Source organism: Saccoglossus kowalevskii, chromosome 4 (assembly GCF_978046115.1).
Source record: "Saccoglossus kowalevskii chromosome 4, keSacKowa6.1, whole genome shotgun sequence".
Lineage (NCBI taxonomy): Eukaryota > Metazoa > Hemichordata > Enteropneusta > Harrimaniidae > Saccoglossus > Saccoglossus kowalevskii.
Genome location: NC_140644.1, coordinates 24351087 through 24364603, shown reverse-complemented (window position 1 = coordinate 24364603; position 13517 = coordinate 24351087). Strand labels below are relative to the sequence as shown.

Genomic DNA, 13517 nt, shown 5'->3' with positions numbered 1-13517 from the left:
TATAAAATATTGCACATATTCCTTTTTCTTCTGTTGTTTTGATATTGTTTGTTTTTCGGATTCTATTTTTAAGCAATGATTATCAGTGTAAACTTACTAAAGCTTTCTTGGGGAGGTACATTTTTTCATGACTGTAGTCAAAATTGTTTTCGAATTTCCTGTAGGTTTTAAATCTGCTTCACTTAACAGCTTATTTGATGAACTTATCATTAATTGGGGATGAAATGCACTTTCTGATGGAATGCAACAAATATAATAAAGTTGCGTACCAATCTGTTCAATAAAGCTAAGGATATGATCCCAGCATTTAAAAGTTTTATTATTAACAGTATAGTTTGTTCTATAGTGTCAAATGAAATTAGTAATTCTGGCTGTTTTGGCATCGTCGGATATGTTGACCAGATTGACCTTTCAACTTACAAATCAGCTGACACATCACCTGACTATGACCACTGCTGTTGCGCAATCTCCCAGGCAGAGTTATGCTTTCGGTTTTCTGGCCACAAAGATCTATCGGAAGGAGAATGACTGTTGTGTAGTGACGATCAGGCGTATGCATCGTGTTTAGACCTGGTTAATGCGCAAATATATTTGACAAGATGCCGAAGTGCAACATAAACTGCGAGTACTGGCCGCTGATCCGGTTCATGCTACCGCTGACTTGCACGTTTATCGCTGTGAACGTTGCCGAACAGGTCAGTACAATATGTTTAAGCGTCATTACCACATTTCATGATAGTTCCGTCAACTCGAACAACTACATCGGGGGCAAACAAGATTCGTACCTGATAAGATTTTAGTACAGATTCGTGCATATTATTAGGTGATTTGCATACTATTTAAATACTTTGTTTTGTTGATCCAGTTCGCGCAAATGAGTTAAAATAGGACAAACACATACTGTTTGTGTAGTTGAAAATTTAGAAATAATATGTACAAGTTAATTAGCATTCTAATTAACAACTTTCAACATGTTTGGTTGATATCTTAACAGTTGGCTCAAATGGTTTAAATCCTGGTATATATGTATATTTCACTTGTCTGACATTGTTATACTATGTTTCCTATGCTAATTTGAACGATTAATTAACTAAATTAGTTTTAAATTAATCTATAAAGCAACATGTGCATACAGAGAAGTGGTTGTACGTTAATTGTTGACTTCAAATCGCAGCATTTTCTAACATGTCATTTCAACTGGATGTAATAGCCATCAAGTATATTCACCTTCATTGAGAAACTTGGCCTCTTAAGGCGTGGAGGTGCGCTGCCAGAGAAAAACGGTGTACCAGTAAAAAAAAATGTCTTCAGTTAGTTGGGTGCATTTAGGCATGCTAGATATTTTTGTTATTGATCCCGGCAGAATTATTCTCTAGTATTATTTCATATACATATTATTTTGTTTCCAGTTCTGCCATCGTCCTCTTTCTGCAATGAAATCCTGAAAGAAACAAAATCTCACTGAATGGATGAACCAATGATGTCAATGCTCTCGTGTGATCACATGTAATTTCTTTTTTTTCTAGACGTTGAATCGTGGACTCACGTCATCTAAAGATGCCACTTCTATACTGGCCATATTTGGTATCTCTTACACATTGGTGAAATTTGCGAATGGCTCTTTGCTGGAGTTTAAACATGTTGGTGTTGTACAGGTACACAGTCGTAGTGATATCGTCAAACCAATCATATGCATCTTTGGAATCGGTACTTTTATCATATTGATAGCATTGCTTATATGTAAGTTCAATGTTATTTTCAATGACAAACATTCTAAATGATAATTTGAGCAAGGCAGCATGGTCAAGAAAATTAGAAAAAATAAACTCCCAAAAAAATAGTTTGTATTTCCAATCTAGAATAATTCATAATTATTGGCTGGGATTAATTTTCACTGATTTTGTCACTAATAGAAAAGTACGCTAAATTAAAACTTCATGAATATTCAAATGTAACATTAGAATGTATTGTTTCCTTCTATGAAATCATTAAATCCATGTACAATAACATAAACTACAAGGTAAAGATGTCAAATGGCTTAACAGGGGGTTTTCAGTCCACATGTGGTGTGAAACAGGGTTGTAATATCTCACCCACCCTTTTTAACATATTCATCAATGATCTTCCAGGTCATTTTGGTAAAAGTGGTGATACACCAATCATGATTGGTGATAAACCCTTAAACTCTATTTTATATGCAGACGATCTTGTTTTGTTTTCACAGACTGCAGAGGGTTTACAAAATTGTCTGAATAAATTAGCAGACTATTGTAAAACCTGGAATCTTGATGTGAATGTTAAGAAAACCAAAGTGATGATATTCAACACAAGTAACAGAATAGTGAAAAACTAAACTTTTATTATAGATGGTAAAAACATAACACCAGTCAAGGAGTTCTGTTATTTGGGTATGATATTCACTCCGAATGGAAAATTTAAAACAAACCATTGTATGCTAAAAAATAAAGCAATGAAGACATTATTTGCCATTAGACAAACTATACTTAGTCATAAAATGATTTCAACTTCATTGTGTTTAAAATTATTTGATCAGTTGGTTACACCCATTCTAATGTATGGGTCAGAAATTTGGGCAGGTGAACTAACAAATGACACAAATAACCTAGAGCAAGTTTGTAATAATTATTATCGTTATATTCTTGGTGTTAGTAAATTTACACCATCAATTGGTATAAGGGGTGAACTAGGTAGATTACCAGTAAGAATAAATGCAATGGTTTCAAAGGTTAAATACTGGTACAGAATAAATTTGCTTCCTGAAAATCACATATTAAAATGTGTATTAAAGGAAATACAAAATAATTCTACCTGGATTACTCAAATAAAAACAATTTTTGGAGAAAAAAACTTGTCTAAAATAAAAGAAACTAACAAGATCAACAATATTAATCAACTAACCAATGTTGTAAAAACAAAGCTATCAAATGAATTTATTCAATCATGGAGAAAACAATTAAATAAAAAAGAGGGGAACAAACTTAAAACATATAGTGTATTTAAACAAAAATTTGAATTAGAAAACTATCTAAATGAAATGAAAAACTTCAGCCAACGTAGAGTTTTAGCAAAGTTTAGGCTCAGTGACCACAACCTTGAAACTGAATTGGGAAGGAAGAGTAAACCAAAAACCCCAGAAAATGAAAGAACGTGCAAAAAATGCAATTCAGATCAAATTGAAGATGAAATGCATTTCATCTTAGATTGCAATTTCTATGAAGTAGAGAGAAAACATGTCTTGGAGTATTTTAAAATAAAAATTAATGACTTGTCCAGAATGGAAAGCTTTGTGAAAATAATGGGAAATAATATGGCTTTGTCATATTATTTAAAAAATACAATTTTCTAAAAGATAAATATGTAACTGTGGTCTGGGAGAACCTTGCTACTGTTTAATCAATTTTTTCAGAGATTTTTTAATTTGTATTTCTTTCTATGTTGAATTTCAGTGTATTTTAATTTTTTTACCTTACTAAACCCACAGATGGTTAAGTTGTGTAATAAAGTTATTATTGTTATTATAAACCAGTGAATTTAAAACAATGAATAGTTCTACAACATCAAATTCACTAAAATTTAACCCAGTGAATATTTCTTCTTGGATACCAGTATTACCAGTAGTATCATATATTGTACAATACTTTATTTTCGCTTGGAATTAGTTTTCGCTGAAGGAAAGATTCAGTGAAAATAAAATCCAGTGAATATGTATTTTTTCCTATATTTTACATTCAACTTGTCAAAAATCAGTGAAAATAAATTCCATAGAAAACACTCAAAAAGTCTTTTCAGCGAAAAATAATTCCAGCTAAAATAAAGTATTCTACAGTAATTAAGATGGGAGTTGAAAGGGTCATGGTACATTAATAATAAAATGAATTATTATTGAATGTGTCAACCAATTAGAATATTACAAAACAAATCACTGAAGTTTGCTAAATTCAGGTCGTATTATATTTATCATATAATTGGTAATGATGATTATTTTCTGATATTAACTATGTTTGGTTGGTTAAAAGGTCAAAATCTCCCATCATGCATTGCTTATTTAATATGCAGGATGGGTTGCCGCAACCACTGCTCGTTTATTTTGTCATCAGCCAATTACAATTTTCGTTCACAGCTTATACAGAGCTAGGTTACTATGCAGTTACTAAACTATATGGACTTGACGATGAGATTGGTAATGCCGCCAGGAACTGTATATTTTATCTGAGTATATATCCACTTATAGATGGAATTGTGAGTAAATTGTAATGCCAAACTAAAATTAAATCAATAAATAAATTCCTAGTATTAAATAATTTGAATATTGTGAAATACTGTAATACAGTAAATGACAAAGAATGAATTCCATATTAGGATGATTGAGTGTGCATATTTCTCAACAACTTCATTAAATTAGGTTCACACTGTTGTTAACAGAGCTCAATCAGTTATGATTTGTATGTAGTAAAATTTATTTCTACTGTCCTGATATTCTGTGACAAATCAGGCAAATATAACTGCCACTAATTTTAATACAGTGTACTGTTTTGATTGTGGTGATGTTTGCTTGTTCACAAGAAAGTTTAAAACATGCAAATATTCAATTGTTGTACAGTACGGCATACATTGCTGAACTTTATCAAAGTTTTTCAAGAGATATTATTATTATTTTTACAATCATTACAGGCTCAGTTGTTTGCTGGTATTCTACTACAACACAAGTACAGTACATTGGTAGGAGGAGCTAGTATTGTGGATGTTGGCTTACAGGTAATGTTTAAATTGTTTGATGGTAGTTGATAATAGGTAATAGGTTGTTGATGGTACACAAAATAGTTGGTAGTGAGTGGTTGATAGTAGATAACAGGTTGTTGATGGTACACATAAAACAGTTGGTAGTGAGTGGTTGATAGTAGATAACAGGTTGTTGATGGTACACATAAAACAGTTGGTAGTGAGTAGTTGATAGTAGATAATAGGTTGTTGATGGTACAAAATAGTTGGCAGTGAGTTGTTGATAGTTTGTAGAAGGTAGTTGATAGCAGGTAATTGTACAGGATTATTGTGTCAAATTTTGTGTAAACACACAATGTCTGCATTATTCACATATTGGGTACAATGTTATGCATTGAATGAGGCACTTAAAGACCCAAAATATAATTGTTGCTGGCCCTGAGAGATGGACCTTTTTTCTTATTTATTTATTTTTTGCAATAAAATTCTTGTATTTCTTGTATTTTTGCAACACTTATAAGCAACCATAAATAAAGGTGAGATGTGCACCTTTCAAACCGAGGCATGTGCTGATCAGAAACTAATCTATTTTCAAGCTTGGATCCAATCAACCCAATATTGTGAGGGACAACCTCAGATATTGAATTTCACTATCATCTGTACTGACTTTTCATGTGCAAATTTCTCTTTATATATTTCGGTTTATAACAATGCAACTACAATTGTAACATGATGAGTGGTAAAAAAAAATGATAACAATAATATTGAGATATTTATTTAATAGATTGGCACAACTATTGGTCTACTACATACAAGTTTATCTGTTGTCTTCCCTGTGATGATTCCAACAATAGCACTCTACTTAGCAACGTCTGTCAGACTTACCATATTACTTGCGGGATTCTTCAAATTTATATACCCAAAGCAACCGATCACTGTCAGCACTTCAGATGGAGTAAGTCATATTACATATTAAACATTTTCTTCACGAGAAATGTCACTTATTTAGATGCTATCAATACCTGTGACACAGAATAAAAATCAAAGATGGCGGCAGCTGAACCACCCTCGGCCAATCACACGCATCACAAATACTTTCAGATGGATTTTCATATTCTCCAAATATTTTCAAAAACATCAATTTTTATCAGACTTGGATTTCGTCCAATCAACAGAAAAAAATTTTGAAAACTTCACCGTTATGCAAAACTGCAGAAAAAAATTAGTAGGATAGAGGTTTCAAATTGAAGTGCATGATGAAAAGAAACAAAAACAATTTTTTTGGCCTAATCTCTGATCTCATTTGATGATACATGAAGTAATTGACCCTACAATATGAGCTTCATTCAACTTGTGCAGTAATTTTCATTCATTTTTCTCAGAGCTTTTTGTGAGGAGCAAATGGAAATTACTACACAAGAGAAGCACAAGTTTCAATTTCTCATTGCTCAATGAAGATGATGTGATAAGTGTAATAAATAACAGTAACTACTGTCAAAACTTGTAAGTCAACTGTGAAAATTCTACTACAATATAGTGAATCTCTTTTTGTGAAATTTAGTCTTCAACTATTTTGTTGGCAGATGATGGGACTGACTGTGAGGAAAGTATTATGGTTCTGGTGGCCATTAGCACTTGTACGTTGTATTCAAATACTTAGCAGGCCGATCTGTAATGTACTCGTAGCACGTGATCTGGATGATCCTGAAGCCACTGTACAGGTAATTAAGTCTTGTACTTTATTTTAGCTGAAATTAATTTTTCTTGAAAAATGGATTTTAGTATGAATTTTATTTTTGACTAATGAGTTGAATGTAGAATATAAGAAAAAGGGTAATTTCAATGATTAATACCGGTACATTCAGTGAAAATAGCAAAAATAAATTCCAAGTGAAAATTAGGTAATTTACAGTACTTTAATATAACAATTATTATTAGTAGTATATATCTAGCACAAAAAACAATAAAAATTACTATTCTGTTAAAAGCTGTTTCCATATTCATTCCAAAATATATCTGCAATTGTTCCAATGTTCATAATTTCTCTTATTTGTGGTAATATACGTCACCAACACTGGAACGTTCATATTGACAACAAATTCTTATCTTTACTAAAGATGCATATACCTGTGATGGGAATAGCGCAAACCTTCATACAAGGCAAAACATTTCGGGGCTGTTACCTCTCATTAAATTATCATGACAATCAGGAAAAAGATGTATAATACTGGTAATAAGGTTATCACAAGAATATAGCAAAGTATACACTCAGGCAGTACTGGAATGCATCAACCTCATCCATATGTGTTGGTCGATATAATCATCATACAACTTCTTATCATATTCAATCACATCCTACCCTTATAAAAATTGACCATGTTTATGTGAAACTTGTTTTTTTTTTGCATATGATGCTCCATACTGAAATATAATTTGTTTGACAGGCATTGGCTGTATTAACAGTCACCTACCCAGTGGCTCAGGTAGTATACCAATGGTTGAATGAACTTAAAACCCTAGCACCAACATTTCTTAAGGTAAGAGACTATAGGACATGAAACCTGTATGTCTAATGTGTGACCTCTGAAATAGTATACCTTATTTATTTTGTGACATGTTGATTTTATTAATAGTAAATTTAATTACCAAGGAAGCACTGGAATGTATTCAGTATTTGCTCTATTTGAAGTGCATCTCCAATAGAAGCGAATATAAACTGAGACTCTCATTTGTTTTTAATATAAACATCAACTCTTCAAGCCTTCTTTTGTCACAAAATAAAATAGGTTAAATTTATCACCTATTTTTTTTTCAAAATTTTGATAAAGATCTTTAGAATCTGTTATAGAAGATTATGTCCATTTGGTTCAAAATAATCATAAAATACTTAAAAGCAAAAACCCAAATTTATATAACATTGATAAATTAATATATACCATGAAACTATATTCATCAACCTCAAAGAAAATCCAAAATCAGTTTTGCTCTGAAAGTATTGGCATATTTTTTTCTTTGTGTGTCTGAAAAGTTAATATATACTTGTATCCTGAATTGTTCTTGCATTAAACTATAATTTCTTGATCTGTTTTCTCTACAGCGTCAGAATGTTACAACTCGAATCAAAATCACACCAAGACATATCGCAATCTTCAATGTAACTTGCATGTGCATATCTTTTTCTGTAAGTTATGCAACTTTTTGTTTCTCCATTGTTTTTACCCATAACCATTTCAAGTTGTACATTCTAATAAAAGTTCAGAATGGATCCATTGCTCATTTGTTTCTAGCCAACATGCCCAGAATTCAAATTACTCAACTGAATGATAGGCAGGTGATGAAAACAATGGATGATATATCCCGGTATATATATCAGGTGTTTCTTCTCTGATTGTATTGACCATGCAAGACCCCTATAAATGCAAAATTGCTGCACCATTAAAAGGCAAGGGGGCAGCAACTATATTCTTGGGGTGGACATCCAGGTATTTTCACCACCATCACAATGAAAACAAAGTCCAAAAACTCTCAGAAAACTGTACTTTGAGGTAGTTGTTGAGACTCCCCAGAACAAGATTTACCCCTACATGTACAACACATACAAATTTCGTTGCTCAGGATTAGATCAAATTTGAGTTTGTGGTGTTTTCTTGGCTTTAGCCATTTTCATCGGCTCTTCGACTGGCATTACATAGCAGCTCGCGTAGTGTCCATAGAAATACATGGTACAGTGGTATGCATCTTAGAAGCAAAGAAAGTTGACGTAGCCCTGCCCTTGAGTATAGGTAGCATTTTCGGCAATACTCTCAGATGATTTTAGAATACCGTAGCGTCTAATGAGATTTCATCCATGATTTTCAGAATTCTCCTTACTTACTGACACTGAAGCAATGTGAAATATACAGTCTTGTTGATGATCATATGGGCAATATATAACCATGTTGAAATTGTGGTGCAAACGTGTTCAATCAGAGTAAAAAATGACATCTGTTGTAAACTTGATTGTCACTCAAATTCCTTGGTTTCCTTCTGTAATAAATCATGATTGTTTTAATCCCCCACTGAATAAACGATGGTAAAATCATTGTTGATTTACATTTCCGGAAGCTCTTCCCTGCAACAGCAATGAAGAATGAACCATAGTGCCGATGTTGTGTTTACCCACAGTACGTTTTCTAACTTGCAATTTTATGTTGTTATAAATTATTATTACAGGGCATGTTAATATTGTTTTGGATCCCAGGTATTGCCGAGTCGTTTCTAACCACCGTACTTCGAATTGATGAAGTGACTGCAGCATTGTGTGTTGTGCCGCTAAAAATATTCTCTTTTATGCCATTTGCAGGTGAGCATAGCGGTAGTTGTATCAGGACACTGTAAGCCACTAAATGTTTGATAGTTTTACACAGTTTCCGTTTCTGAACATATTATGATGGATTTGTTTATCTTCTCAATTATTGTAAAATGCTAAATTTTCATAGTTTGGGAATAAACATCCCGGTGAAATGTTAACTGTTACAAACCCTTTGGTTCTTTGCACTGCTCACAAAGTAATTGTCGTTGGTTTAGTTACACTTGTCAACTTAGAAGGCAATCCAAGAGTGCAAACCTCTGCCATAGATACCAATTACATCTACCTCTCCTTAAATTTTTTAGTTATTAATGAAAAATCATCTCTACAAACAATTTGTGTCCTGACAATTTTATTTTTAATATTGTTTTGAGTTATCCTGCTTACAGAAAAACAAGAAACAAACATGTGCGTGCAAATACAATACTTTAATATAAAGTATGCATCCTATGGGACCCATATAAAAACTCGTGCACTGTGACGACCATCACCCTTTACAGATCCCAGGACAAGCAGCCCAGTCATGTCAGGAATAGGGTTCCCAACTCTCTAAATGTAGAGGATAAACTTGCATTGTCACTTTTTAAGATGTAAGTGCACCACAACAGATCTGGTATTCCATGTTTGGTGTTAAATCCACTGTAGTTTCCAAGGGCATGCACTCACAAGTTGACATGTTTCTTCCATCTCTCTGTAGTTACATTGAGAGCTCATGTAACATCATGGTTGTTGCTATGGCAACAAACAAAAATGATTGCTCCTAGTGCTGTGGTCAGATTGGTGGTACTCGTTGTATCACTTTTGACTTTTCCTATGTTTGGGTTAGTACATTTTATTTTGATATTGCTGTGTGCATTAGTAGTCATTATAATTGACCTGTCTGTCTGTATAGTTCAACTTGTCGCATACAAAATGTACATTTATTTGACAGTTTCAGGTGAAGTACAAAAAATGTAGTTCTTGTTTTTGGAATGCAATAATTATTTCCCCCATAATTGCTGTGTAACATTTTTTATGTATTTTTACACCAAAGATACAAATAATTCAAAATAATACTACCGGTAATATCATTCAATGTTGGTTTCTAGACTTCACGGTGCCCAATTGGGTATTACCGCATTGCTGTGTAGTTTCAGTTCTGAGGCATTAACGGTTCTCGCTGGTACTATCTGGATCAGACATAGACGGGTAAGTAATAACTATCATCAAGGACTATCTCACTATACAATGTGTACTGCATATTTTTGCCTTCTTACTGGTGGGGCATGTGTGCATGGAACTACAGATTTGCTATCTAATCTTAGTAATTGCTGAATGAAAACAATAGTGATGATCCAAAAAGTCGTATTACTATCGTACATTGTAGTACAAATGCAATCACTATACCATGCATGTACTTTTTCTACAGCGGATACATGATCGGAGTGTGATGGAGATGTCAACTAGTGAAATCACATGCAGTGATAAACTAATGGTAGAAGCGGAGGAGAGGGAGACAGCACTCTAGAGATATCGAACGTATTTTTAAAAAAAAATATTTTCATATTATTGCAAGCAACATTTTTTGTATTATATGATTTTTTTCACAGAAGCAAAATTATATTTTTGGCATTCATGCTCAAATAAGTGTGGAATGTTTCACTGCTGTATAATTTTTTTTCATCTTGTTTATGAATAAATATCCAATTTTTTTAAAAGTTTCTTTTATACTACTAACAATTGTCAGCAAGGTGTTCTTACAAATATAAGTTTGATTTTACAATAAGTCAAAAACAATTACATATTATTGGTAAAAATTACACATGTTTTACTAATGGTTTTAAAGTGAACATTTTGGGTGAACATTTCATGATAATATCTTCAATTCTCTAATTTTGGTGAATATTTTTGTCATTTTTGGTAAAAAGTGATATTTTCTACTTCTTGTTAAAAACCGCAAGTCCAATATTAAATATATAGGTACAAATGTACTACATGTGGACCTCTCAGATTTGTTCGTTTTGTACTGATATCTTTAATTCTCTAATTTTGGTAAAAAGTGATATTTTCGACTTCTTGTTAAAAACCGCAAGTCCAATTGCTTCAATATTACATATGTATTCATGTAAAATTTTTACTCAGTTATATTCCTGAAAAGTAGACCCTTGTCATTGTTAGATAACTATAGGATTGTTGTGCAAACCATTATCAAATCAAAGAAAGCTTAGAAAGAACTCCCATGTGCTGAGAGTATTGGAGACACATTAAATATAATTCGAAATTACTTAGCTGAAAACTAATTATGCAAATCAGAAAATTAATATGACCAGATTTGAGTGTAAAACTAATGAGGTCTGCGCAATGTAACAGAAAATCTATGTCTCCAAGTTTAATTGAAATGTGATTAGAACCAAAAAATTATGAATTATTATGCTTATTAGGGAATTAATATGAACAGATTTTTACCCCAAACTAATTAGGTTTGTACATTGTCCTAGAGCATCTTTGTACTAAATTTCATTGAAATGGAATAATTAGTACCGTGAAAACTCCAAAATTTCGTCCCCTCTAAAAATTCGACTGGCTATTTATTTGCCGGGTTTCGGTGTTTTATTTACCTCCAAATTTTCGACTCCACTAAAAATTGCCGACTCATTCTTATTCGAAAATTGCGACCAGTTTTAGTTTTCCCCCAAACGAAAAAAAAAAACGATGTGAGCGTTCAAACTGGACCTTCCTCGAAGGCATGAATCCGGGTTTCTGATTGACTGAGAGATTTTTATTTTATTGGTAACGAAAATATATTCTAAATAAACGAAGTTTCAAATAAAAACGAACACAAAAATCTCGGCATGCTGCGTTTCTGAATTGTTGATTATTACTGTACTCAGTAGTGATTATAATAATGTACACAAAATAAATTTGTTGAATGGTTATGAAATACAAATAAAAGTCAACTAAGTTTCATCGTAAGCGAATGATTCCGGTCTCGTATAAACGTTTGATGCTGTAGGATATCCGCCATGTTCTCTTAGGTCAAATAGGTCAAATCGCTAATTAACCAATCAAAAAGCTGGATGATGCCAAAGTGTTCAAATTACCATAGCTTATTTAAATATGTTAATGTTATTGAACGCAATGCGGAAGAGATTGATGTTGTAGTACGATATTTTGGCTTGGATTTTGATGCGAAAACGGCATAATTTTTTTTTAAATAAAAAAATTAGTTGTTTTTAAAAAATAAACTGGTCATCTGAAGAATAATTTAACATTGTTCACAGTGATAACAGCTCATTCTCGAAAGGAAGCTTACCCGCTCACGCTAGTCACGATAAAAATCATACACGTGTACTCTTGAATAGACAGACGTCAATGACTACGGTAAAACTTAGACTCTATTTTAGCCGGCAGGATTGATTGAAATGTCCGAAAAATGACGCCAAAATACACCTTAAAAGTCCCATTTTATTTTCTTAAATCCCATTTTATTTTTTAATCCAAGGGCGAATTTACGGCAGAATTTGGTCCCTCAAATAAGGGACACGTGAGCTTTGATTCTAACCGGATACATTGCACTGGGTCGGGGAGATAGTTTGCTAAACTTCCATGTATCTTTTGTCCAATGGGTACCTGTACTTCGAACATTCGCAAGTTTTCCTAGGTAGTGCGAGACAGCTTTGTCTTTTGACCTATTAGTTTTGTGCTGACCTCTTCTGCGCGTCTTGATGTTTTGTTTTGCTTGTCATAATACTCACTGATTGATGACTTTTAGATTTTGAGTTACAACTCGGCCACGACTCTAAAAACATGTCACATTTCTAACACCAATTATTTAAAACCGGTCGAAATTTTGGAGTTTTTACGGTACTTTTGATATCAGTGTGAAAGCTTAAAATTGGTTAATTATGCAAATTAGGTAATTAATATGTACAGATTGTAACCCACAATTATTCAGGTCTGTCTATTGTCCTACAGCATCCATTGATATGTGATGTATAGTACCTGAGATATCAGTGTGAAAGTTGGTTAATTATGCAAATTAGGTGATTAATATGCACAAATATTTACCGGAAACTAATTGGGTCTGCATAATTCTAGATTCATTGAAATGTGATGATTAGTACTTTAGATATCAGTAGAAAAGCTGAAAATTAATTATGCAAATTAGGTAATTAATATGCACAATTATTTACCCTAAAACTAATCAGGTCTCTGCATAGTCCTAAAGGATCTATGTACCAAGTTTCATTGAAATGCGATGATTAGTACTTGAGATACCCATGGAAAAGCTGAAAATTAACTAATTATGCAAATTAGGGGATTAATATGCACAAATATTTATCGAAAACAATCAATCTCTGCATAGTCCTCGAGTATGTAAGTACCAAGTTTCATTGAAATGTAATGCTAACTACTTGTATCAAATGCTGAAAATTAATTAATTATGCAA

The 13517-nt window shown here is 32.7% G+C and overlaps 1 protein-coding gene across 1 annotated transcript; it reads left to right on the top strand.

Moving 5' to 3' along the window:
- Window positions 1-468: 468 nt before the first annotated feature.
- Window positions 469-10785, top strand: LOC146747213 (progressive ankylosis protein homolog B-like). The gene is made up of 12 exons (XM_085498567.1): window positions 469-695; window positions 1527-1740; window positions 4142-4260; window positions 4693-4776; window positions 5525-5695; window positions 6324-6461; window positions 7185-7277; window positions 7838-7921; window positions 8953-9082; window positions 9786-9909; window positions 10177-10276; window positions 10497-10785. The coding sequence occupies exons 1-12, from the start codon at window positions 600-602 to the stop codon at window positions 10593-10595; spliced, it is 1452 nt and encodes a 483-aa protein (XP_085354693.1). The 5' UTR covers window positions 469-599; the 3' UTR covers window positions 10596-10785.
- The last annotated feature ends 2732 nt before the right edge of the window (window positions 10786-13517 follow it).

Bases quoted from the DNA above. Each gene is read 5' to 3' on its own strand.
- LOC146747213 (XM_085498567.1), top strand. From the start codon at position 600: ATGCCGAAGTGCAACATAAACTGCGAGTACTGGCCGCTGATCCGGTTC. The intron at 5,696-6,323 runs GTAAGTCATATT...TTTTGTTGGCAG, and splicing joins CTGTCAGCACTTCAGATGGA to ATGATGGGACTGACTGTGAG. The intron at 9,910-10,176 runs GTTAGTACATTT...GTTGGTTTCTAG, and splicing joins TTGACTTTTCCTATGTTTGG to ACTTCACGGTGCCCAATTGG.